The following is a 27,207-nucleotide window of genomic DNA, read 5'->3' as shown; positions in this document are numbered from 1 at the left end:
AGGTAATAATGGCCTTCTCAAACTAAGTCAGCTAGTAGGGAAAAATCTAATACATTTTACATTTAATTTAAGGTTAGTTTTGGAGAGAAGACTTTTGATTTTTAAGTGATAAATGAAAAGCTGTTTTATTTCATGAGTCAAGAGATGATACAATTCAATGGAATGAGGTGAGTATACAAACGACTTTTGTTTCTGACAATTTTATCTTTAAAAAAAAAAGTAAAAATTTAAAAGTTATATCTCATTTCAGCATCTTATTTTTTTTAAATCCAAATTCTGGCCTAATATAAATTTACACAATTAAATACTTCAAAACATAATATGGCATGTATTATTATTATTTTCTCACAGGGCATCAGATACTAATATGTATAAACCACCTTGTTAAAATAACAAAAATATGAAAATCAGCACAATACTTCATTTATTTATTGTAAGTCTGGCAAACAGCACAAAAATCCAGCAACATTTTAAACATGTAAAAAAGTCAAATGCTGAACAGTACTGGGGATTTTTTTTTTTTTTACATTAATTAGTAATAATGAGAACACATTTAAAATACTGCAAAGCTAGCAAAATGAGGGTACTTGGCTTCTGAACATATACCACACACGCGCACACACACACACACCATACAAACAATATAATTTATCTTTACAAAAATTACAGCCAAGCAATAGAGAAGAAGGATGTTAATAATGAAGATACTAACACATACGTTCACTACATGTATCTTATACAATGAAATGCTACATCTTGTACCCTGAAATGCCATGTGTAGAGAGCCAAGCATAGTAAATTTAGGCTCATCACTGAGGTTAAGAATTATTTGAGAAGAATTTAGTGCTTACATGTAACATATTCAATTAAAACTTTCTATATAGCAATTCCTGGATCATAACAATGGGTTCCACTATATATCTGAGAAGTTGAGTCTTCTTTGTTGGCAGTATAAAATTTCTGACCAGTATCAAAATTCTGGTAAAACACAAATTGAAGGCATTTTCTAGTGTATGCAAATGTTATAGGGGGCATCAATGAATGTGAGAGAAAACCTTAGAGATCACACTAAGTTTCTGCTGAGCTTTGTCAAACCAAACAGCTCAACTATAAGGCAAGAAAAAATAACCCCCTATAACAGATTAGTGGGTCTTACTAAGTAAAGACAGGAATGCAATCTTGGGGAAAAATTCCCTACAGAAACAGATCTGAAACAACTGGCATTGAAACAAACATATTATCTAACATCTTTCATTCAGTCACTGGTTCAGAAGCCTGACAAACAATATACTGGTATATATTATCAAATTAACATTTTGGAATCAGCACCAGTCCCCAAAACCTCAAATTATAATATTTAATATTCATTAAAATACATCCTTTTTGTGCTATATTAACACAACTACAATCAAATTAAAGAAAGTTGAATTTACTCAACTTATATATATTTTTGTGTATACTGGATAGCAACTTTATTTTTTTTTTATTTACTTGTGCTTCTGTTCTGGGGCACTTTGATTGAAGAGAAATTCATTTCACAGGATTACATCTTGCTAAAGCATTCCTTAGCATTGGTCCAAACTTGAATTCCCTATTAAAAACAAAAACAAGAAAGAAAAAAACTTTAAAATGTAATCTTGGAAGGATTCTGAAAATCCAATTGTTTGGCTTACTGGTATGCTACTTTCACCTTTTGGAATAACTGTCAAGTCCAGCAAATATGACACTATTTCTAGCAATGACTAATATAAGTGAATGTCTAATGCTTCTGAAAAAAGAGAATCGCTTGTATAGCCTATCTTCAAGATGGGGAAAGAGCTACTACAACTTTTTGGAAAACTGAGTTTTCAAGGCTCATAACAAACTTATTTATTCATATCACGTTTGCATTATTTCTATTTGTAAACCAAACAAGTTTTCAGGAAATTGTTCTATGTAATACTTAAAACAAAAGAAAAATACCTTATTAGTTTAACAATTAAATAAAAATTGATTATTTAAAAATTAATGGATTATTAAATTATTAGTCTAACAACACATGTTTTGATAAAAACCAATAATATGCTGAATTATCAAATCCTTCTTAGTGTTCTGGCAGGCTATTTAGCACAAAGGTAATATAATATACCTAATATGCTTAAACAAAAATGCAGGTATATAAAAATATAGCAGTAAAATCTAAGGAAGTGGTAGAAACAAAGGTATTTTTTCAACAAACAAGACACATATTTTATGAAGAAGCAGTATTGTCTTTAATATTTAAGTATGCCAATATCTATCAATATTCGAAGCTTTGATAAATATCTTCAAATCTTAAATATCTTTGGCTGGATAAAGCAGTATCTAATAGAGTACTGGTTGTTAGAAAGGATAAGATATGGACTATCACAGTAAGAGATCTATGAGACATCAAATGAGCAAACAAAAACTACACACTAGCACATACAATGCAATCCCATTTGTGTAGGGAAAAGGAAAGTGTATATTTTCTTAATGATTGTAAATGTGTAAGAATGTCTGGAAGGATACACCCGAAGTCTGTAACAGTGGTAAGTTTCTAAAAAGGGATTTGGGGGAGGAGGGAGAGAATTTTTACTTAATATGCTTCTGGATTTTTAAAATTTTTGCAATGAGAGTATGTTACTTTTATGATAGTTTTTCTGCTCTGACCTTTATCATTTCCTTCCTTCTACTAACCTTGGCTTTGTTCTTTCTGTAAACCCTTTAGGTGTAGGTTACATTGTTTGAGACTTTTCTTCTTCTTTTTTCTGTATGTTTATTTATTTATTTGGCGCAGGGCGGGCGGCGGGGGGGGGGGGGGGGGGGCGGTGGACAGAAAGAGGGAGAGACGGAGAATCCCAAGGCAGGCTCCGCACTGTCAGCACAGAGCCCAATGCAGAGCTCAAACTCATGAACTGCAAGATCATGACTTGAGCCAAAATCAAGAGTCAGATACTCAACTGACTAAGCCACCCAGGCGCCCCGAGATGTTTCTTGTTTCTTGTATTGCTATAAATTCCTTCTTTGAACGGCTTTTGCTGCATCCCAAAGATTTTGAACCATTGTGTTTTCATTTTCATTTGTATTTTTTTTAATTTTTTTTTTCAACGTTTATTTATTTTTGGGACAGAGAGAGACAGAGCATGAACAGGGGAGGGGCAGAGAGAGAGAGAGGGAGACACAGAATCGGAAACAGGCTCCAGGCTCTGAGCCATCAGCCCAGAGCCTGACGCGGGGCTTGAACCCACGGACCGCGAGATCGTGACCTGGCTGAAGTCGGACGCTCAACCGACTGCGCCACCCAGGCGCCCCACATTTGTATTTTTTGATTGCCTCTTTGATTTCTCCATTAACTCATTGAAGGTTTGGTTAGCATACTGGTTAGCCTCCACAAGTTTGTGTTTTTCCAGTTTTTTTCTTGTGACTGATTCCTGGTTTTATGCAATTGTGGTCAGAAAAGATGATGATATTATTTCAGTTTTCTTCAATTTACTGAGACTTGTTTCGTGGCCTAACATGTGATCCATCCTGGAGAATATTCCATGTGCACTTGAAAAGAATGTGTGTTCTGTTGTTTTTGGATGGAATGTTCTATATATATCTGTTAAGGCCATGTGGGCTAAAGCATCACTCAAAGATACTATTTCCTTATTGATTTTCTGCCTTGATGATCTATTCATTGATATCAGTGGGGTGTTGAAACCCCCTACAATTATTGTATTACCATCAATTTCTCCATTTATGTCTGTTAATATTTACTTTATGTATTTAGGCGTTCCAGTGTTGGGTAGATATTTACAACTGTTATATCCTCTTACTGGATTGGCCCCTTTATCAGTATGTAAAGCCCTTTGTCTACTGTTACAGTCTTTGTTTTAAAGTCTATTTTGTCTAAGTACTGCACCTTAGCTTTTTTTCCCACTTCTATTTGCATGGAATATCTTTTTCCATATGATCATTTTTTTTAATTTGGAAAGATAAAGTAGCTTAAAAATCAATCAAGTATTGGGGTGCCTGCATGGCTCAGTTAGTTACGCACCTGATTTAGGCTCAGGTCATGATCTCACGGTTCATGGGTTTAAGCCCCATGTCAAGCTCTGTGCTAACAGCTCAGAGCCTGGAGCCTACTCAGAATTTTGTGTCTCCCTCTCCCCCTCTCCCACTTGCACTCTATTTCAAAAATAAATAATGTTAAAAAAAACAAATCAAGTATTTCGTAAAAGCTCAGTCCTTGATCCAACAACTTAGAAAATTCACTATAAAAAAGGTTAACCAAAATAATACTTAGAAAAGTTGATTTTTAAATGTTAATATTAATACTTTTTATATAAAACTATTTTGTTTTGGTTTACTACTACTTCAATTTAGCCATTTGATTATATTCAATTACCACTTTGGATATCTGACACTATAACACGGTATGGTATATTTTAAAAGTTAATATACAACTAAAATAAAATATAGATAATCATATTTATCTAAAAAAAAACTAGTATTAATCTTGACTTCTCGTACTTAATTTTAAGTTTCCAAAAAAAATACTGTAGATTTTCAAATACAAAAATGTATTATTCTACTTAAGGAAGAAAATAAAACATGATGAAACTTTATAGTACTGTTCCTGGGAAATAAGGTGAACACACATCTTTCAAACCTCATGTAGTAAACTCTTGTTTACCGTAATGGTTTTCTTAGGAAACATGAGTAGACATACAAGCTATCCAACAGTATGTCCAAATACACCTACAGAGATATCCTTTTTATTCAGAGATTAATTTCTAGCACCCTCAACCACCCCGCCCTAGGTAAAATGGGGAGAAAAGTCCTTTGAGCCATTATATAGTCTGCATTTTCCTTTGGAAAAGCAGCAAACAGAAGATCACAAGGAGCTTAGTGATGAGTCTTTTATGAAAACACAATAAAACCAACTCTAAAAAACGTGTTACCTGATCTTTCAGACCTCCTGAGATTAAAAAAGGGCAGGCTAGAAAGACGACTAAATGTGAGGCACCCTGTAAAGCAGTAGGATGTGGCACAATGACAACAATAGATAAAACACCACCAAGCTGTAATCATACTCCACTGTCAGCATTTGCAGATGGTTTGGTCATGATTTTAACTTCTCTTAAGTGACATAACATGGAGTAACTTACACTTTAACTGGGGCATAAATATGAATTTGCCCAATACAAAAAAAGCCCACCTGACTAATGCTAGAGTCTGGTGTTTACATCTTAAAATATCTTTGTTTACTATGCTTACTGCTAGTGATACAAGTGAAAAGGGCTAGGGAAGTGATGGTGACTAGCCAGAAAATACACATTTCAGATGAATTAAAGCATAAGTTGTTTATATGAGCATGGTTTTTCCCTCTAAGAAGGTCTTCATAACTGAGAATTCATCTTGCTATTTACATGATTTACTGAGACAGTGCATGTTAAGTCGCTTGGTAGACTGCAAAGTGCTGGTAAATTGTAAAGCACTGATAGTAGCTGATAGACACATAGGCAGGTCTTGGGTTATAAAAAAGAAGGAATGTTTCATATTTTGTTCTTACAACAGCATTTTAGAAAGATTTTGGTATTGTCAAAACACTCCCCTGAGGCCCCTGGGTGGCTCATTCGGTTGAGCGTCTGACTTCGGCTCAGGTCACATGATCTCACGGTTTGTGAGTTCGAGCCCTGCACTGGGCTCTGTGCTGACAGCTCAGAGCCTGGAGCCTGCTTCAGATTCTGTGTCTCCCTCTCTCTCTGCCTCTCCTCCACTTGTGCTCTCTCTCTCTCTCTCTTAAAAATAAAATGTAAAAAAAAAAAAAAATTTATTTTTTAAATAATAAAAAAAACCACTCCCCAAAATGAAGTTTCCATGTTCATATCTTCTACTATGGACATCAGCTACATGGAAGACTCACTATGACAACAAACCATGTCATGACCACATTTTCCTCGATGTTTAAGCTATTTTCCAATCAAAGCACTATCTATCACTATTAGGAACAGTATTTTACCACCACATCCAAGAACACCATATAATCCAAGTAAAGTTGTTGGTATATATTTGCAAATACTGGATATAAATAGAGCACAGAAATTTGGTACCTTAGGTGACTGAAGACTCAGTAATCGACATTTTGGTTATTAAAAAATACTTCTTTCAAAATTAAGTAAAGAAATTGGAAAATATCCTGGAAGGGGAGAAGGGGAGAAGAATGGGCTTTAAAATGAAAATGATAGGGGCGCCTGGGTGGCTCAGTCAGTTAAAGCACCCAGCATTGGCTCAGGTCATGATCTCATGGTTTGTGAGTTCAAGCCCTGCGTCGGCCTCTGTGCTGGTAGATCAGAGCCTGCTTCAGATTCTGTGTCTTTCTCTCTGCCTCCCTGCTTGCACTCTGTCTGTCTGTCTGTCTGTCTGTCTGTCTCTCTCTCTCTTTCTCTCTCTCAAAATAAATAAATAAACATTAAAAACATTAAATTAAATTAAAATAAGCTTTCTAGTCCAAGGAAGAGAAATTAGTTTTAAAGAAATTCATAACCACTTTTGAATATACCGTATCTTCCCTGACACCAAAACCTACCTTTTTGCACATACTGATCTGCATGACTGCATAGCTTATGAGAGCTTCCTTTAAATCATGGTTCTTTTGTTCTTTGAAGCGTTCGATATCAGCCCAAGCATTTTTCACAAATTCTCTGAAATAAAATGTGTAGTCAACATTATTACTTACTCAAATTATGTAAACTATATTATAAATTCTAATAACCAGTTCTCATTTGCATTGGTTTTTGTCTATATAGATGAAAAAAAACTTTTGTATATATGACAGTTTTTTCTTCCTAAAAACTATACTAGGAAAAAAAGCAGAGACAGTCCTACATTCTTCATTTTAATAATCAATATTTTTGCCCCAAGAATTCCAGCTTCAAATTATTCCTATAAATCAGCTATAAATGGCTCTCTTCACATGAAGTTGCCCTCCTGGAGTCACTGGAAAACATACACTCTTTTGACAAGATATACCATATCACAATCATCATTTACTTGCTTTAAATGACAACTAGAGTTTTCAAAATTCTGAGAGGCATTTACCTTTGTAACTCTACTCATAAAAGTTTACTTTTACTTACTTGGTGCCAGTTCTAAAAATTAACAAAAACACCTCAAAACCAATGATACACTCTTGGTCTGCCTTGATCTACGTACTATTGGACAAAGACAGCAATAAGGAAAATAAGTCAGTGACGGAAGACCTTTGAGAATTGAATTTCTAGAAATATTTATGGAATAATCACATGCTAAGTCAATGTAAGGTGTTGGAACATAAAGATGAAACATACACAGTCATTGACTTAGAAGGGCTCCTGAACACCCAAAACAAAACTGCCATGCTATTGTGGCATGAGCTAAGTGCTATGACAGCCTGCAAGGCTAGGAGTAAGCTTCACAAAGAAAGCGCAAGAGCTGGGCACTGAAGAATCATCAGGCTTTTGTTAAGTGATGGAGAAGAAAGGGCAAAGGGAATGTGCAAAGGCCAGAAATCAGGAAAAGTGCAGGAAAATAACTTTATAAAGTTGAAATTCTTCTTTCTCTTTCCCCCATACTAAAACTGTTTCTGTAACATGATTTTTGATCATTCAAATTTCTTAGGAAGTCAATCACTATATGTTAGAAGAAAAGGTTATAGGGGTGTCTGGTTGGCCCAGTCATTGGAGCCTGTGACTTTGATCTCAGGGTTGGAAGTCTGAGCCTGATGTTGGGTGTAGAGATTACTGTTTTTGTTTTTTTGGTTTTTTTTTGAGAGAGAGAGAGAGAATGCAATATGGGGAGAGGGAGAGTAAAAGAAAGAGGGGGGGGCGGGGAGAGAGAGAGGGAGAAAATCTTAAGCAGGCTCCAGGCTCAGCATGGAGCCCGATGCAGGACTCAATCCCATGACCTTGGGATCAGGACCTGAGCCAAAATAAGAGTCAGACACTCAATTGACTGAGCCACCCAGGTGCCCCAGAGATTACTTAAAAATAAAATCTTTTTTCAAAAAAATTTTTTGAACGTTGGGGCGCCTGGGTGGCGCAGTCGGTTAAGCGTCTGACTTCAGCCAGGTCACGATCTCGCGGTCCATGAGTTCGAGCCCTGCGTCAGGCTCTGGGCTGATGGCTCGGAGCCTGGAGCCTGTTTCTGATTCTGTGTCTCCCTCTCTCTCTGCCCCTCCCCCGTTCATGCTCTGTCTCTGTCCCAAAAATAAATAAAAACGTTGAAAAAAAAAATTAAAAAAAAAATTTTTTTTGAACGTTTATTTATTTTTAATCTTTATTTATTTTTGAAACAGAGAGACAGAGTGTGAGCAGGGAAGGAGCAGAGAGAGAGGGAGACAGAATCCGAAGCAGGCTCCAGGCCCTGAGCTGTCAGTACAGAGCCCGACATGGGGTTCAAACTCATGAACTGTGAGATCATGACCTGAGCTGAAGTTGGACACTCAACCAACTGAGCCACCCAGGCTCCCCGAACGTTTATTTATTTTTAAGACAGAACACAAGGGGGGGGGGGGATGCGAGAGGAGGGGTAGAACACAGAGTGAGACACAGATTCTGAAGCAGGCTCCAGGCTGAGCTGTCAGCATGGAGTCCAATGCAGGGCTCGAACCCACGGAGTGATCATGACCTGAGCTAAAGCCAGATGCTCAACCAACTGAGCCACCTAGGCACCCCTAAAAATAAAATCTTAAAAAAAAAATTGCCCTTGAAGAACAGACTATATTTCAGGGATGTTAATGAAGATGGGAAATGTTATAAAACAAACAAACAAACCAACAATCCTCCATGTAGTACACGTGTCTAGCTTTGTTAAACATCTCAGCATTTTTACCTGCCTTCCAGATTTTTAGACTTTAGCTGTTGCTCTCCTTCATTTATTTGTTCTTCTAGCACCTTTATTCTGGCTTCTCTTTGCTCTGGAGTTTCTTGGCCAAAGAGCTTGGTAGTCATTCCCTTCAAGGAAAATGTTCTCACAGTCTAAAATGAAATAGAAACAGGTGAATGGATGAACAAAATGTGGCATATACATATAAAGAAATATTATTATTCAGCCTGAGAAAGGAAAGAAATTCCAACACATGCTACAACATGGATGAACCTGAGAACATTATGCTAAGTGGAAATAAGCAAGTCATGAAAGGACAAATACTACATGATTCTACTTAATGTAAGGTATCTAGGGTAGTCAAAGTCATAGAGACAGAAAGTAGAATGGTGACTCTCAGGGGCTGAGGGAGAGAGGGAAATTGATAGTTGATGTTCAATGATACAGAGTTTCAATTTTGCAAGATGAAGAGAGTTCTAGAGGTTGGTTACACAACAATGTGAATGTACTTACTACTACTGAACTGTATACCACTTAAAAATGGTTAAGATTATCCCTAGTATAATCTTTCATTAACCTATGCTTCCATAAAACTGCTTTTAATTTATATCAATGTAAATTCAATAGCTGTACTAATTTCTTCCACTGTTTTCTGAGTTTGAAATAAGAGTAAAAATTAAAATATTTTTTAAAAAGAAAAATAAACAAGGGGCGCCTGGGTGGCTCAGTCGGTTAAGCGTCCAACTTTGGCTCAGGTCATGATCTTGCGGTTTGTGAGTTCGAGCCCCGCGTCGGGCTCTGTGCTGACAGCTTGGAGCCTGGAGCCTGCTTCGAATTCTGTGTCTCTGTCTCTCTCTGCCCCTCCCCCACTTGTGCTCTGTCTCTATCAAAAATAAATAAATGTAAAAAATTTTTTTTTTAAAGAAAAATAAGCCACAGGTAAAAAAACAATGGTTAAAATGATAAATTTTGTTATGTATATTTAATCACAATTAAACATTTTTTTAAAAAAGGGAAACAGAGGGGCACCTGCGTGGCTCAGTCGGTTAAGTGTCCGACTTTGGCTCAGATCATGATCTCACGGTGCCGACAGCCCAGAGCCTGGAGCTTGCTTCAGATTCTGTGTCTCCTTCTCTCTGCCCCTTCCCTGCTCGCTCGCTCTGTCTCTCTCTCTTAAAAATAAACATTTTTAAAAAAATTTTTTTTTAATTTTAGAAAAAGGGAAACAAAACTTTTGCCATTTCCTCCTAGCTCAGTATAGAAGCACCAATAAGTCTTACAACCAGGGGGCTCCTAATGTGATTCCTAACACTGGAATAATATGGAATAGTCAAAAAGAAAAAAATTCTAACTGAACTTCTTAATCAAATGGAAAACTTCTATGTGAAGCATTAGGCAAGTTATTTCTTTAGATTAGAGGTCATTTTGTAAACATTTCTCTATGACATAAAAAATAGATTAAAAAAATCCAACAGGTGACAAAAGAAACAGGCCAAACTAAAACAAAAAACATTTAAAATCTGCGTAATACACACTGAAACTTGGTTATCAATTAAATAGGATGCCTTCCCTTGGAGGGTAGCCTCAAGCATCACTGCTTTAACATTTCCTTACTCTCTGGAGATTACTAAGGGAAACACTTTTCCCTTCACATGTAGGAGTAGAGAATCATGCTCCCTGAAAATGGCCTGGGAGTTTCCCCTCAGTTCTAAAAATAAATCAAGCCTAGGGGTGCCTGGGTGGCTCAGTGGGTTGAGCTTACGACTTTGGCTCAGGTCAGGATCTCTCAGTTCAGGATCTCGCAGTCCAGGAGTTCGAGCCCTGCATTGGGCTCTGTGCTGACAGCTCAGAGCCTGGAGCCTCTTCGGATTCTGTGTCTCCCTCTCTCTCTCTGCCCCTCCCCTGCTTATGCTCTGTCTCTCTCTCTCTCTCTCTCTCAAAAATAAACATTAAAAATAAATAAATAAGTAGAAAGAAAGAAAGAAAGAAAGAAAGAAAGAAAGAAATCAAGCCTAGTATATACATGTTTCATAGTCAAATGGTCTTTTCCTACAACATATATCTGTGACTTTTCAGAGATAACAAAGTACTTGTTAAGTATGAAGTGATTGGTAAATGGTAGCACTGTCACTTTCATTATTTCCAGATTGTGTACTCTCACTACGACAGCTAATTTATTCCAATAAAATGGCTAGACAGTAGAAAGCCGATTATAAAAATGATCTAAGGTTCATAAAATAAGATACAGAATTTTCTTCACATCTATTCTCTATACCAGAAGCTCCTTCTTATGAGAGATGAACTGATTCAAACTGGGCAAGGCTTTTCAAAATAAGCTAAAATTCCTATGATTTACTTTGTAAAAGTCATTATTTCAATCACAAAGAATAATGCTTTTTCACTTGTACTGAATATAAATGAGAAGACACTACACAGAGCAATGTTGGCAGAATTTCTTACACTGCTATGTAATATGATGTTTTAATGGCTTATATCTTTTTATATCAAGATCACAAACCAAGGAATTACAAAGTTGCCCATAAATTATTCCCCTATAAAAGCTACAGGCATCTTGGGTATTACAACTGCAGCTCATTCCTTATACGGCCTGCTGCACTAATACCAGAGACTGAAATGGAAACACACTCACCCCAGTTGCCAGTTCCTCACATTGCTGCTTTTTGGATGCTAAGTCCTGAGCAGCCATCTCCAAGTCATACTGCATAAGTTCATGTTTCCTGCATACAGCCCTAGGGATGAAAAAAAGTGCTGCCACTTAATTTTTATGGCTTCTCTTTTAACATACTAAAATTTTTCAGGGGCACCTGGGTGCTTCAGTCGGTTAAGCATCCAACTATTCATTTCAGCTCAGGTCATGACTTTACAGTTGTGGGATCAAGCACCCATGTAGGGCTCTGTGCTGGGTGTGGAACATGCTTAGGATTCTCTTTCTCTTTCTCTGTCCCTGTCCCCCGGTTGCGCATACACATGTTTTCTTTTTCAAGAAAAAAAATTTTTTTCTCCCCAGGGGTAGAGAGGAAATATTTACAATATGTACCTAGAATTTTCAAGTTTAAAATGCAATAGCCCAATATAAAATGAAATCTACCAGGGGTGCCTGAGTGGCTCAGTCAGTTAAGTCTAACTCTTGATTTCAACTCAGGTCATGATCTCAAGGTTTGTGAGATTAGGATTCTCTCTCTCCCCCTCCCTCTGCCTCTCCCCTGCTGATGCTCTCTCTCTCAAAATAAATATTTAAAAAAATGAAATTTAGAACCTAAGCATAAAAAGTATACATAATAAAAGATTTTTTTTTTTTAAGATACTTGCAACATTTTTCTCAACAAACATACCATTATCACATACATTAATGAAATCTTTTGTGTAACATAGAAACTAATACTGGAATCTCACAAAGCAGTTGAGTATTCCTTAAATTCAAATTTTTCATCTTTATATAGAAATGTCTTAGTTTTTCCTATCATATAAATGACCCATGCTTAGTGTAAAAAACAAAACAAAACTAAGATTCTGGCACAGAAATGTACAAAATAAAAAAACTTTCAAGAACTCCTTCTCTTCCCAACTCCACTATCCAGACACAATCCATGTTAATATTAATAGATGGTGCATATTCTGCCAGACCTTAGGTAGGCACTTATAAATACACATATGCACACGCCCCAAGTGATTCTACATATTATCTTACCTAACTATATACCATGGACATATCAATATACATTCATCTTTTCTATAGTTTTAAGAACTGTACAGAATTCCACTCTGTTCAGCAACTTTCTTTTGCTTGGTAACATGAAAGTACCTGGTGAAACTCCTGAGTACTCAAAGCTCTAGAAGGAGCAAGGTTAAAAATGTACAGATGTTTTGTATCAGCTACTAAACAGCTAAAGAAACACTGGTCCTCTATACTAACAGAATTCTTATATTGCTTTTCAAAATGACAGGAAAATAACCCAAAGTGGCTACAGCCAAAAGCCACCTATTTCAGGTAAATGGATTCATTTTTCTAAAATGGACAGAAAAAATATACTAATTTCTTCTCCCTTTTTTAATATTTATTTTTGACAGAGAGAGAGAAAGAGAGCGAGAGAGAGCGAGCGCGCACGCGCGCAAGCATGCGAACTGGGGAGGGGCAGAGAGAGACGGAGACAGGTTCTGAAACGGGCTCTGTGCTGAGAGCAGAGGGCCCGATGTGGGGCTTGAACTCATGAACTGTGAGATCATGACCTGAGTCAAAGTCAGATGTTTAACCACTTGAGCCACCCAGGCACCCCTATGCTAATTTCTTCTAAACTAGAACTATATACCAGAGAATTCTGTTTGGCTCTGCAAGAGATACCATAAAAACAGAAGACAAAGTCCTGATATTAAGAAGTTACACAACCTTACTAAGAAGATAAGCAGATGTGGAAAAAATTACAAAATTAAAAAGGCAACACATTGCCTAGTGACAGGGCTACCTACACACACTCAATTTGTATTTTGCATCCAATCTTCAAACTGAACAAATAGAAAGAACAACATACAAACAGTTCTGTGGCTGGAGACTGACTAGTTTTATCAATACCACATTTCAAGAACAGGGCTGGTCTTAAATACCTCTACCCAGCACTCTGCAATACAGAGGAATACAAGGAGACCTCATTCAATACCTGGGGGGATGAATTCATTTAAAAATCACCTTACTATCTTTGGGGTGCCTGGGTGGCTCAGTCAGTTAAGCGTCCGACTTCGGCTCAGGTCATGATCTTGCAGCTTGTGAGTTCAAGCCGTGCACCGGGCTCTGTGCTGACAAATCGGAGCCTAGAGACTGCTTCGGATTGTGTCTCCCTCTCTCTCTGCCCCTCCCCCACTCACACTCTGTGTGTGTCTCTCTCTCAAAAATAAAATAACATTAAAAAAAATGTTTTTAAATAAATAAATAAAAATCACCTTACTATCTTTACTTTCTGGCAACATATGAAGTGAAGAGAGTGGTGACTAGCCACAGGGCTGCATCTGGAACATTTATTATACTTACCGCAGTGCTTCTGCATAAAACAGATACTCCTTTAGCTGATCTGCATAATGTTCTTCATCTTCTAAAATATCATCAATAGAAGATGCATACCTGTTTAAAAAACATTGCATACAAACTTTTATCATGATACAAAGTATTAATGATAGAAGTGTTGTTCAAAGTATGTATGGTCCAACAGACCATTTGCTACCTTCAGTAACAAAATAAGTACACAGAGTGAGAATAAGTATTGAGAAACATTTGTAGCAATTAAAAAAAAATTTTTTTTAATGTTTATTTATTTTGGAGAGAAAGAGAGACAGAATGTGAGCGGGGGAGGGGCAGAGTGAGAGGGAGACACAGAATCTGAAACAGGCTCCAGGCTCTGAGCTGTTACCACAGAGCCCGATGTGGGCTTGAACTCATGGACTATGAGATCATGACCTGAGCTGAATACAAGAAGCTTAACTGACTGGGCCACCCAGGCGCCCCTGTAGCAATTTTTAATTACCATGAAAATTTTATTGAATTTTACCAAAATGTTTTGATCAGCAATGGCTTGGAAATAAAAAACAAAACAAACAAAAAGGTCCTTCTTACAGGTAGCTTAAAAAGCACCATAAGACAGCTCCTGGGTGGCTCAGTCGGTTGAGCGCCTGTCTTGGTTTCAGTTCAGGTCATGATTTAACAATTCATGAGTTCAAGCCCCATGTCAGGCTCTGTGCTCTCAGCAGAGAGCCTACTTTAGATCCTGTCTTCCTTTCTCTGCCCCTCCCCCACCCACGAGCACATGCATTTGCTCTCTCAAAAATAAATAAATGTTAAAAATAAAAAAAACAGGGGCGCCTGGGTGGCGCAGTCGGTTAAGCGTCCGACTTCAGCCAGGTCACGATCTCGCGGTCCGTGAGTTCGAGCCCCGCGTCAGGCTCTGGGCTGATGGCTCGGAGCCTGGAGCCTGTTTCCGATTCTGTGTCTCCCTCTCTCTCTGCCCCTCCCCCGTTCATGCTCTGTCTCTCTCTGTCCCAAAAAAATAAATAAACGTTGAAAAAAAAAATTTAAAAATAAATAAATAAATAAAAAAAATAAAAAATACACAAGAGGCACCATGAGACTATAATATCTTTTGTTCAAATATATTTTATGAAAGGGCTACAAAATCTGCAGAAAAAATAAGAGTTTAGTATAATTGGTGCACAAATATTCCTGGCACCAACTATATACAGTAATGCCAAAAAGCTACAAAAGGAAAACTAGAGTAAATAAAGATTACAAAAAATTTTAGAAGGCTTATTTTATACTAATTGTCAATAGCAATCTTTTTTTAACATGTTTTATTTTTTTAATGTTTGTTTATTTTTTGAGAGAGACAGAGAGACAGAGAGAATGAGTGGGGGAGAGGCAGAGAGAGAGGGAGACACAGAATCTAAAGCAGGTTCCAGGCTCTGAGCTGTTAGCACACAGCCTGACGTGGGGCTCGAACTCAAAAGTAAGATCGTGACCTGAGCCGAAGTCAGATGCTCGACTGAATGAGCCACCCAGGTGCCCCAGCAACCTCTACTTTGACCCATACAAGCCCCTTATTGCCATACCATTCTCATTCCTGGACAGGAGTCTTTCCTTGTACAGAAATGTGACCTGACTGACCGCTCTTGACACTGCTTCTCCAAATACTACAAGCACAGATCTCAGCACCTCTAGGAGATCTTCCCAGACTACTTTAGTCTTCAGTCACCCCTTCTGGTCTTTTATCAACAATTCAGAAATTAAATTTTATCAAAGTAATGTCTTGTGTGTTAGTTTTATTTCTCCAATCACATTATGAATTCCATAAGGATGTGGGTTATGTCATGTACTACTTCTGTATGGTATATAACTTTTCAAATTAACTCTGATTACCTAGCATGAGAATAAAAGAATAATATAATTTATGTCTTCAGGCCTGCTTCATGTAGGCAAGCAAACAAAATTTACTGAAGTTGTAAAAAATAAATAAACCTTCTGAAAAACTATGTGCTTATAGGGTTTCTAAAAGAGGCAAGGACATATTCTGTAATTACAAATTTACATTTGTTAGACTATGGATGGAATTTCTTCTACATGACTGAAAAAAGTCTTGAGAATCATTGTTAAGAACAAGAAAAACTGCCTTTAATTCATAAATCTATGATTCAGAAAGAATGTTAAGGAAACAAAAAACAGGGCTGGTGGCTTGAAGACAGGAAACATAGTATAAAGATAAATAGCACATCTTTGGGTACAAAAATTTAAATGGTAATGATTTTTAGATATCAGTACTGAAATTGTTTACTTAACACTTTAAATCACCTGAAGGGATAATCATAAATTCCTGAAAATACTGAAAATGCTAAATCAACAGAATGCTGGAAGACTTTCTAAGGCTGAAAAGTAGCCAGTCAGCTTGAATATGGCCTGAAGAAATACTTAGAAAAAAATAAGTATTTTTTGTCTTTTTGTTACTGACTTGTAAGAGTTCTTTACATATTCTGGTTGGAAATGTTTACTTCCAGTCAGTAGCTAGCCTTTTCATTATTTTAATGGGGTGTGTGTGTGTGTAGTAAATAAACATAACATGAAATTTACTTTTTAATCATTTTAAGTGTCCAGTGGAGTGGCATTAAGTGTATTCACCTTGCTGTGCAGCCATCTCCACATCTCCAGACCATCTGTCTCCAAACCATCTGTCTCCAGAACTTTTTCATCTTCTCTAACACTAATTCCCCCATTTCTCCCTTCCCTAACATTATCTTTTTCTTAAGTTTATTTATCTTGAGAGAAAGGGAGAGAGAAGGAAAGAAAGAATCCCAAGCAGGCTCTGCAGGGTCAGTGTGGAGACTGATGTGGGCCTTGAACCCATGAACCATGAGATCATGACTTGAGCCAAAACCTAGAGTTGGACGCTTAACTGACTGAGCTACCCAGGTGCCCCCAGAGTATCTTTTAATAAGCAAAATGTTTAATTTCGATAAAGAACATTTTACCATTTAAAAATGTCTTTGAAATTCCTTGTCCTTCTAAGTAAAAAAAAAAAAAAAAAAAAGAAAATGGAAAAAACTAAAAATTTGGGTTTTTTTTCATGTTTTCTTTAAGAAATTTTTGCTAACAGGGCGCCTGGGTGCCTCAGTCGGTTGAGCGTCGACTTCGGCTCAGGTCATGATATCGCAGTTCGTGAGTTTGAGCCCCACATCAGGCCCTGTGCTGACAGCTCAGAGCCTGGAGCCTGCTTCAGATTCTGTGTCTTCCTTTCTCTCTGCCCATTCCCCGCTCATGCTGTCTCTAAAAAATAAATAAACATTAAATAAAAATAAAAAGAAATTTTTGCTAACTTGAAGGTTGCAACAATATTCTCATGTGCTTTCTACTAAAAGTTGTAATTTTAGCTTTTTTATTTATGTATATGACTCAAATTGCATTTGTTTTTATGTAAGGTGTGAGAGATGGCTCAAAGTTAATTTTTTTTTTCCATGTACATATCCAGTTATTCCAGAACCATTTCTTGAAATGGACTATTTAAATCCCAGTCTATTTCTGGACTCTTTTCTGTTCCATTGATCTGTTTACCTTTATGCCAATACCTATCTTGTATTTACAGGATATAGCTTTACAGAAGTCTTGAAATCAGTTAATATATTCCAGGTTTGTTCTTTTTTCAAGACTGTTTTGGTTACTCTAGGTCCTTTAAATTTATATATAAATTTTGGAATTAAGTAATACCAATTACTATTAAAAATTTATATCAGAATTTTGATTGGGACTGCAATTTGGGAAGAATGGAGATATTAACACTACTGACGCTTCCAATCCATGAACACAGTTTATCTCTCCATTTATTTAGGTCTTTAAATTTTTCTCTCAGCAGGGGCACCGGAGTGGCTCAGTCAGTTGAGCATCCAACTTCGGCTCAGGTCATGATCTCGCAATTCGTGAGTTCGAGCCCCACATCAGGCTCTGTGCTGACAGCTCAGAGCCTGGAGCCTGCTTCAGATTCTGTGTCTCCCTCTCTCTATGCTCCTCTCCTGCTCGGACCCTGTCTCCTTCTCAAGAATAAATAAAGAAAAAAAAATGTTTTTAATTTTTTTCTCAGCAGTGTTTATATATAAAGTTTTCAGTGTAGAGGTATTTCATTTATATTTTGTTTTGATGCAATTATAAAAAGCATTGTTTTTCAATTTTTATCTTCTAATTGTTGTTGCTAGTATATAAAAACATTTGTTTTTTATATATTGAGCTTGTATTCTGCATCCTTGTTAAATTTGGTTGTTAGTTCTATAATACTTTTAGTTGATTACGATTTTCTATGTAAAAGATCCTGTTAACTACAAAAAGAGATCATTTTACTTCTTCCTAAGATTTATGCCTCGCATTTGATTTTCTTGTCTCTTCCTTGCTGAACTAGAGCCTCTACTACAATGTTTACCAGGAGTGGTGAGAGCAGACAATCTTGCCTTATTCCTTGATGTTAGGAAAAAGCATCAATATTTCACTATTAAGTACAATACTAGCTGTAAGTTTTTAATACTTCACTATTAAGTACATTAGCTGTAAGTTTTAAAACTGAAGAAACTCCTCTTATTCTCAGTTTGATGAGAATTTTTATTGTGAGTGGATGTTGAAATGCCTTTTCTACATGTATTGAAATAAACATACAAGTTTTCTTTATTCTACTAACATATGAATTGGACTGATTGAATTTTGAATGTTTTAAATTAATCTTGCATTTCTGAAATAAGCTTGTGTAAGTCAGATCTGTATACACAGCATATAACATAAAAGCCAGCAAACTTGATAAAAGCAGAACAGAAGAATCACTATCATTTAATCACTAAACTTCACTTTGGATTTTACCTTAAATGCTCTAGGTACTTACACATCCATATGGTGACCAGCACTCTGCAGTCCATCCCCCATTTCTTTTTCTATGGCACTCCACTCACTAGGGAGAAAAAGATAAAATCAAACACATCATGAATTAGATATGGAATATTATTAAATGGAATATTGTGTAAGGTTTTTTTTCTAGCTAGCTTTTAAACAACACAGTACTGTATTTGGATTTATTTTCTAATTCAAATACGCTGCCTTCCTCTTAAGTTTAACAACTAAACGCAAGTGAATACTTTAAAATGTTAGTTCAGAAATTGCTATCTGCTGCTGCAAAGTATCATACAATACAGCTTCTGCTTATAGACAACTTTCTCAGCTAGGGTGCCTTTTCACATTAATTGTGGAGCTTTAAAAAACTACAGATGCTAGCCCTGCTCTTGATCTACTTAATCAGAATCTCTAGGGTAGAGGTGAGATATACATATACCTTTTAATTTTAATTTTTTTGAGAGACAGTGCATGTACAAGTGGAGGGCAGAGAGGGAGAGAGGGAGAGAGAATCTCAAGCTGGGCTTGGAGCCTGATATGGGGCTCAAGCTCACAACTGTGATCATGACCTGAACTGAAATCAGGACTCAGACTTGGGGCGCCTGGGTGGCCCAGTTGCTTAAACGTCCAACTTCAGTTCAGGTCATAATCTCATGTTTCATGGGTTGGAGCCCCATGTCCGGCTCTGTGCTGATACTGCAGAGCCTGGAGCCTGATTCACATTCTGTGTCTCCCTCTCTCTCTGTCCCTCCCCTGCTCACACTCTGTTTCTCTTTCAAAAAATAAATAAGCATTAAAAAAAAAAAAAAAAAGACTCAACCAACTGAGCCACCTGGGTGCCCCGAGACAGTTATACTCTTTAAAGTTCCATGGAATGGGGCGCCTGGGTGGCTCAGTCGGACTTCGGCTCAGGTCACAATCTCGCGGTCCGTGAGTTCGAGCCCCGCGTCGGGCTCTGTGCTGAGAGCTCAGAGCCTGGAACCTGTTTCAGATTCTGTGTCTCCCTCTCTCTGACCCTCCCCCATTCATGCTCTGTCTCTCTCTGTCTCAAAAATAAATAAAACTTAAAAAAAAAATTAAAAAAAAAATAAAGTTCCATGGAAGATTCTGATGAACACATCTAAGCTAACAAAAAAGGACGATTGTACCAAAATATTAAGTACACATTAAAACTTTAATAATATGCACTAAAGTTGCATGAGAAAGTCTACTAGAACCAAAGATCATTTTGTTGCCATTTTTTTAAGATTTTTATTTTTAAGTAATCTCTATACCCAACATGGGGCTCGACCCCGAAATCAAGAGTTGCGTGCTTTACTGACTGAGCCAGCCAGGTAGTTATATATATATATATATATATATATATATATATATATATATATATATATATATATACACACACACACACATATATATATTTATATTACAGTAAACTGAAAAAATAAGTCTGCAATTCCAAATACCAAGAGATGACCTAATTTGATATATTTCCTTCTAGTCTTTTTACTTACTCATTTTAATGTGGCTGAGATCATACGGTATATGCAATTTCATATCATGCTTTTTTTCCTTCAGCATTTTCCCATATTATTAAAACAATTTGTTTTAAGCACTGTTTCATTAGGCAACTCAATTTTTTACTTTTATTTATTTATTTATTTATTTTTTTGCAACTCAATTTTTTAAACCATTGTCCTGGCCATTCAGGTTGTTTGCAATTTTCCTCCTAGGTAAAAAATGTATAAGCCTCTCCACTTTCACCATATCATAAAAGAAAAAAAAAATCTAAACACTATTCTTTTGTTTTATACAGAATAAACCTGGCATTCTGTTGAAATACCAGACCATATGCTTATAGTATTAGAAGGAAGAAGACCTCACATGATTTTTAATATTGTCAAAGCAAAACAAACCTATAAATCACCTATGCAACACTATGGTTATGATTAAATAACAAAACAGCTACGGCTCCCTCTAATAATCTTCTCTCCTTAGATGTTTGTAACTACTCTCAAAGTAGTAACAGCAAGTTAACCCTTTTTAGTGTTTTGCTGTTTACCAAAAAAACAATGTTTAATATCTCTATATTATCTAAACTCTAAAGCCACATTTCTAATACCTCCAGGACAATTCTACTCTTATATACCTCTGTCACTTCAATTTCAATATATCCAAAGCTCTGTTCTTCACATGAAAAAGGAAATCTAGGGGTTTGGGCAGAACTAGCCAAATGTATAACATAACAATCACAGTTAATGTAACTGTAGGTCATGCTAACAGAGTTAATGGATAGTCCAGATCAACTGTCTATTGGATAGCCCAAAACACTTCATCTGCCTAATTTTTGAGCACCTTACTATGTGCTACCAATTCAAGGCTAACATAACCAAATTTAATTCCTTTGTTTACCAAACAACAAAAACTAATTCAAGGAAGGTAGAGCTTATCCTTAATCAACTATATATATATATTCCTATTAAGTACTTTAGAATCTGATAAATACCTGTTTTTTTTTAAATATTTATTTGAGAGAGAGAGAGAGAGAGAGCGCGCGCAAGTGAGCATGTGAGGTGGGGAGGGGGCAGAAAGAGATGGAGAAAGAATCTTAAACTGCATCAGTGCAGAGCCTGATGTGGGGCTCAATCCCACAACACTGAGATCATGACTTGAGCTGAAATCAAGAGTCGGACACTTAACCAACTGAGCCACCCAGGCACCCCAAAATGTGGCATTTATTGTTTGTACGTAAAATGAAAAAATAAATCAATAAGTGAGTTAATAAATATGAAGAGACAAACATGTACTGGATTCTGTGTATCAACCACTGCTACACACAAGACCTTTCCCCTCAAGGTACATATACTCTAGCCCTTTGCTGGTCTAGCAACAGCTTCACCTAGAATCTCATTAGAAATGCAGAATGATAGAACCCATTCCAGATATGCAACAAAATACTCATTTTAATAGTTCTCCAGGTGATTTGTATGCACATTAAAATTTAAGAAGCACTATCTAAACAAAAGGTTCTAACCTGGGGCCCAAGGATATGCCTAGGATTGGAAATAGAAAATGTTAACCAGTTTGTTGGGGAGAAGAGGAAACTACTAACATACAAGTAACTTTATAAAAGGGTAGTCGACTTAACATCAGCATTGTAAGAGAAAACTGAATCTTAAAGTACTTAATGGGTACGTAATTGTCACATATGAACCAGATCAAAAAGGGTCTTGGATCTTTTGTAGCATCTGATAGAAGGAAAAGAAAGGAAAAGAAAATCACAAACATAAAAGTTTTGCATGTAATTTCAGAAGCTTCAGGCAACCTGAGGTCCATCTTCACCTCTTGGATTAAGAACGATGAAATACAGGAGGACCTAGCTGGCTCAGTCAGTACAGCATATGACTCTTGATGTCAGGGTTGTAAATTTGAGCCCCACAATTGGTGTAGAGATCACTTAAAAATAAAATCTTAAAAAAAAAAAAAAAAAAAAAAAAAAAACAGAACTATGAACTTTAAAACCACTAAGGCCCTTCCTACTTCAGTATTTTACAATTTCAGTAAATGAAAGGAAGTAACAGATTCCAAGAATGCCCAAGCATCAAAATTTAGGACAGGTATTAAAAATATTATAACAAAATAAAGGTTTAGAGAAAAATCTCATCACCCAATCTGATGTTCATCAGGGACAGAGACAGAGAGAAAGTCACTAGCGCAAGCAGGTCTGTGGTTATAGGTTTATGTTTATAGTTCTATGTAAGATTTCATTTAAATATAAAATTCCATGTCAAGAAAGGGTTTGGAAATCACTCTCTCCATTTAACCCTAATACTGAATAGATACTTAAAATCAGGTTCAGAGATCTAACATTGCTTACTCCAAGTCAGGTAGCTGTTCAGAGACAGAGCTGAGACTAGAATCAACTGCCCTTAGTGTGCTCTATTAATCCCAAACTATGGCACTTCTAATGAGAGAGTGTGGGGCACACTGAAGGCAAAGTGCAGGGTAATAGCAACCCCCACCCTCAGGTGGGACATGTAGGATATTCCTTGGACACTCACAGCTACCCCAAAACAGGAAAGGACAAAACCCAAATGGTTAAACTGTAAGAGTCCATCAGTTTACCAGAAAAAGGCAATCCAGGGGCGCCTGGGTGGCGCAGTCGGTTAAGCGTCCGACTTCAGCCAGGTCACGATCTCGCGGTCCGGGAGTTCGAGCCCCACGTCAGGCTCTGGGCTGATGGCTCAGAGCCTGGAGCCTGTTTCCGATTCTGTGTCTCCCTCTCTCTCTGCCCCTCCCCCATTCATGCTCTGTCTCTCTCTGTCCCAAAAATAAATAAACATTGAAAAAAAAAAAAAGAAAAAGGCAATCCCATCAAGCCTAAAGTCCAGGAACTCCCTACAGTCTTAAGGTTAATGCTTTGCTAGAGGGAAAAACCACCTTAGCTTGACAATAGCTAGGCCTCCAGCAATGCTTTAGCATGTGAAAGTCTCTTTGGAAACTCCCTCTTGACTTTATCTCCCTGGACTCCATAAAAAACGGTCAACCCCTACAACCCCAGTGCAGGTCTTGCTGCCCATGGGTCCCGTTCCCATGATTTAATAAAATCATCTTTTTTGCACCAAAGATGTCTTCAAGAATTCTTCCTTGGCCATCGGCTCTGGACCCCACAAACTCCACCATCACCCCAAAACTTCATCACTTCCTTTTTTGTTCTCTTAATCAAAAAACTCTTTACTCCCACTATGCACATAACCAAAAAATAAAAATTACAGAATCATTAAACAAACGTAGATCTGTGTCTGTGAGCTCTGAGTACATGACAAGTTTTGTGTATCCATGAAATAAATTTGAAAGAAATGTTGCTCCTGTATTTTCCTGGAATTCCTCGTAAGGAATCACATCAATTGAATCTGAAAGACATGTTTTTTTCTTGGTTGATTCTATATGGATTCATAATCTATAAATTAAGATGAATATTTAAAAATTAACAGAATAAACCATTTCAGGCTATGAGCTCCTGAAAGCTTTCATTAGCTTCAAATGCACAGTTACTAGTACTGACAACTCTTTCCTTTTTTTTTCTAGGTCTTTTGCAGAGTGAATCCCACCTATATATTCAGTCCAATTCTGGACAAGTGGATCTAAAGTTCCTAGCTCAGTCTGAAACTAGTGAAAATATAAGCTAGTTCTATAAGCACCCATGGGAATGGCCCTTTGGCCTACCCTATATTGGATCAAGTGCTGTAATGCAGGCGGAAACTGTAAAAAGCCCAGGAACTCAAGAAGAGCACAAAATAAACTCCTGACCTCCAAAAAAACTAAAAAAAGAAAGAAATAAACAGCAACATGTGACATGAACATATTACTAAATTCATCCTATTTCCTCTCTGTGCACCTCATTCCTGCTTATTTCTTCCTTATATTTACACACACATATATATATATATATAAGTCATGTAAGTGCATGTCTTGCCAGTTGCCTTCTTAACATGTACAGTCTTGGGGTGCCTGGGTGACTCAGTCAGTTAAGTGTCCAACTTTGGCTCAGGTCATTATCTCATAGTTCACGAATTCCAGCCCCACGGTGGGCTCTGTGCGGACAGCTGAGAGCCTGTTTCGGGTTCTGTGTCTGTCCCTCTTTCTCTGCCTCCCCACTTGTACTCTCTCTTTCTCTCTCTCAAAAATAACACCTGTATATCAATTAAGAAACCAATCAGCCCAAAAGAAAAAAAAGACAAAAGATATGAATAGATTATGAAATAGGAAAAAAAAAGGGCTGTTAATCACAAGAAAAAATAATTTGACATCAGTTATAATTTTAAAAATGTAAATTATAACTGCAGTAAAGAAACCATTCCTCATCATCAGTATGATACAGACAAAAGTTTGCTAACATACTGCTGAGTAATGGTGTAAGAAAACAGATATTAATACTTTTTTGGTGAGAAGTTAACAGCTTCTATACAGGGCAATTTGGCAGTATCTACCGCAACTACAAATGCAATTATCCTTAGAGCCAGTAACAACACTTGTAGAATTTTAGCCTACAAACATATTCATACACATGTAAAATGACATGAACAAGAATATTTATTGTAGCAATGAGTAAAATAAGACTAGAAATCATTAAGAAGAAATTAAATAAATTATGGTCCTCCTCTTTAATAAAACTCAATGCAGTTATTTACTGATAACAATCTATCTCCAAGAGCAGTTCTTAAGTGAAAAAAGGTTAAACAAGTGAACATAGTGATGTATACAACATGCTCCCTTTTCATGTTTAAAAACAGAGGGAACATGCCTGTGTTTGTATGTTAATGTATTATAGTATTACATTTTACTAGGGGGATACATAAGAAACCAATAAACTGGTATTAGCTATCTCAGAGGAGACCTGAATGGTTAGCAGACAAGGGAGACTTTTCACTGCGTAAGCTTTTATCCCTGTTGAATTTTGTGCCATATGGAATGTATTACCTATTCAAAAATGTAAAATGAATGTTGTTGGGTTTTTTTTCCTTTAGAGAAAGATAGAGAAAGACAGTGCCAGGGAGAGGGGCAGAGAGAGACAGAGAGACAGGGCTCGGATCCCATGACCCTGGGATCATCACTAAGGTGAAATCAAGAGTCAGATGCTCAACCGAATGAGCCACCCAGGCACCCCAAATGAATTATTTTTAAATTAATCCAATCAAAAGGACCTATAATGGAACATTAGCAAAGACATTTTCTTATAAAGAGCTTCGGATAATAATTTCTAAAATGTCAGAACCAAAATAATACACAGGAAAAAAAAATCACAAAAGGTTCAAAAATAACCAAAATATGTAATATACAGTATATAAGTAGATATTCTAATTTACACTAAAATTACCCAAGACTGAAAAATTCATCTTGCAAAATCCTTCAGAAACTATGAAGTAACACCAAGAAAGAAAAAAAAGAGAAAGTCACTAATTATTTAAAATAGAATCTTCTTGGGCATTCTGCCAACAAGGTAAAGGGCAGTGGTCACTGCTTCAGAGTAGTTTCATTTTTATCTGCTCAGTATATTGGACTTCCTATTTTTTATCGAAAGAAATACTTTAAAACAAAAACTTTGAAAAGTACTATAGGACATCTATTAAAAACAAAACCGAGATTTGAAGGAGCTGAGAGGATAAACAAAACACACAAGGCTTTAACCGTACTAATCAAGAAAAAAAAAGATCAAATAACATCAGAAATGAAGGAAGAGAAATAAAAACCAACACCACAGACATAAAAAGAATTATATGAGATATTATGAAAAATTTTATGCCAACAAACTGAACAACCTAGAAGAAATGGGTAAAATTAAATGGAATCAGGAAGAAATAGAAAATTTGAACAGACTGATTGCTCACAATGAAAATGAATCAGTAAAAAAACACTCCCAAGAAACAAAAGTCCAGGATCAGATGGCTGCACAGGTGAATTTTACCAAATATTTAAGCCTGGGTGGCTCAGTAAGGTTAAGTGTCCGACTCTTGATATCAGCTCAGGTCATGATCTCAAGGCTGTGAGATCGAGCTCCATGTCAGGCTCTGTACTGACAGTGGGCACCTACTTTTTCTCCCTCTCTCTCTCTACCCCTGCCCTGGCTCGTGCACATACACATACTCTCTCTCCAAATAAACATTTTTTTAAAAAGAGAGTTAGTACTTATTCTTCTCAAACTGTTCCAAAATAAAAAAGGAGGGATACAAAACCAGATACCAAAACCAGACAGGTACTACCAAAACAAAACAAAACAAAACAAAAACCCTGCAAAACTACAGGCCAATACATACCTCTGATGAATATAAGTGCAAAAACCTCCAACAAAATATTAGCAAACCAAATCCAACAATACATTAAAAGGATCTTTCATCACAGTCAAGTGGAGTTTATTCTAGGGATGCAAGGTGGTCCAATATTCACAAATCCATCAACATGATACATCACATTAACAAGGAAAGGATAAAAACCATATGATCATCTCCATAAATGCAGAAGAAGCATTTGACAAAGTACAACATCCATTCGTGATAAAAACTCTCAAGAAAGTGGGTTTAGAGGGAACATACCTCAACATAATAAAGGCCACATACGAAAAAATACACAGCTAACATGATACTCTATGGTGAAAAACAGCTTTTCTTCTAAGATCAGTAACAGAAGAGAGAGGTCAACTCTCAGCACTGTTAGAGTACTGAAAGTCCTAGCCACCACAAGCAGACAAGAAAAAGAAATAAAAGCCATCCTCATTGGTAAGGAAGAAGTAAACTTTCACTATTTACAAATGACATGATACTATATATAGTAAACCCTAAAGACTCCACCATAAAACTATTAGAACTAATAAATGAATTCAGTAAAGTCACAGGACACAAAATTAATATACAGAAAACTATTGTATTTCTATAAGCTAATAACGTAGCAGAAAG

The 27,207-nt window shown here is 36.6% G+C and overlaps 1 protein-coding gene across 1 annotated transcript in view; it reads right to left on the bottom strand.

The window, feature by feature from the left end:
* Window positions 1–407: 407 nt before the first annotated feature.
* SNX4 (sorting nexin 4) overlaps window positions 408–27,207 on the bottom strand; it is a 70,846-nt gene continuing 44,046 nt past the window's right edge. The window contains exons 9-14 of the mRNA XM_047876097.1: window positions 18,756–18,821; window positions 13,892–13,981; window positions 11,501–11,600; window positions 8,857–9,002; window positions 6,575–6,689; window positions 408–1,591 (exon numbers count right to left, since the gene is read on the bottom strand). Coding sequence (XP_047732053.1) covers window positions 1,544–1,591; window positions 6,575–6,689; window positions 8,857–9,002; window positions 11,501–11,600; window positions 13,892–13,981; window positions 18,756–18,821 — 565 coding nt within the window. The 3' untranslated portion in view covers window positions 408–1,543. The remainder of the gene's footprint in view (window positions 1,592–6,574; window positions 6,690–8,856; window positions 9,003–11,500; window positions 11,601–13,891; window positions 13,982–18,755; window positions 18,822–27,207) is intronic.

Source organism: Prionailurus viverrinus, chromosome C2 (genome assembly GCF_022837055.1).
Source record: "Prionailurus viverrinus isolate Anna chromosome C2, UM_Priviv_1.0, whole genome shotgun sequence".
Classification (NCBI taxonomy): Eukaryota; Metazoa; Chordata; class Mammalia; order Carnivora; family Felidae; genus Prionailurus; species Prionailurus viverrinus.
The sequence above is the reverse complement of the archived record's forward strand: the minus strand, read 5'-3'. Positions and strand labels throughout refer to the sequence as shown.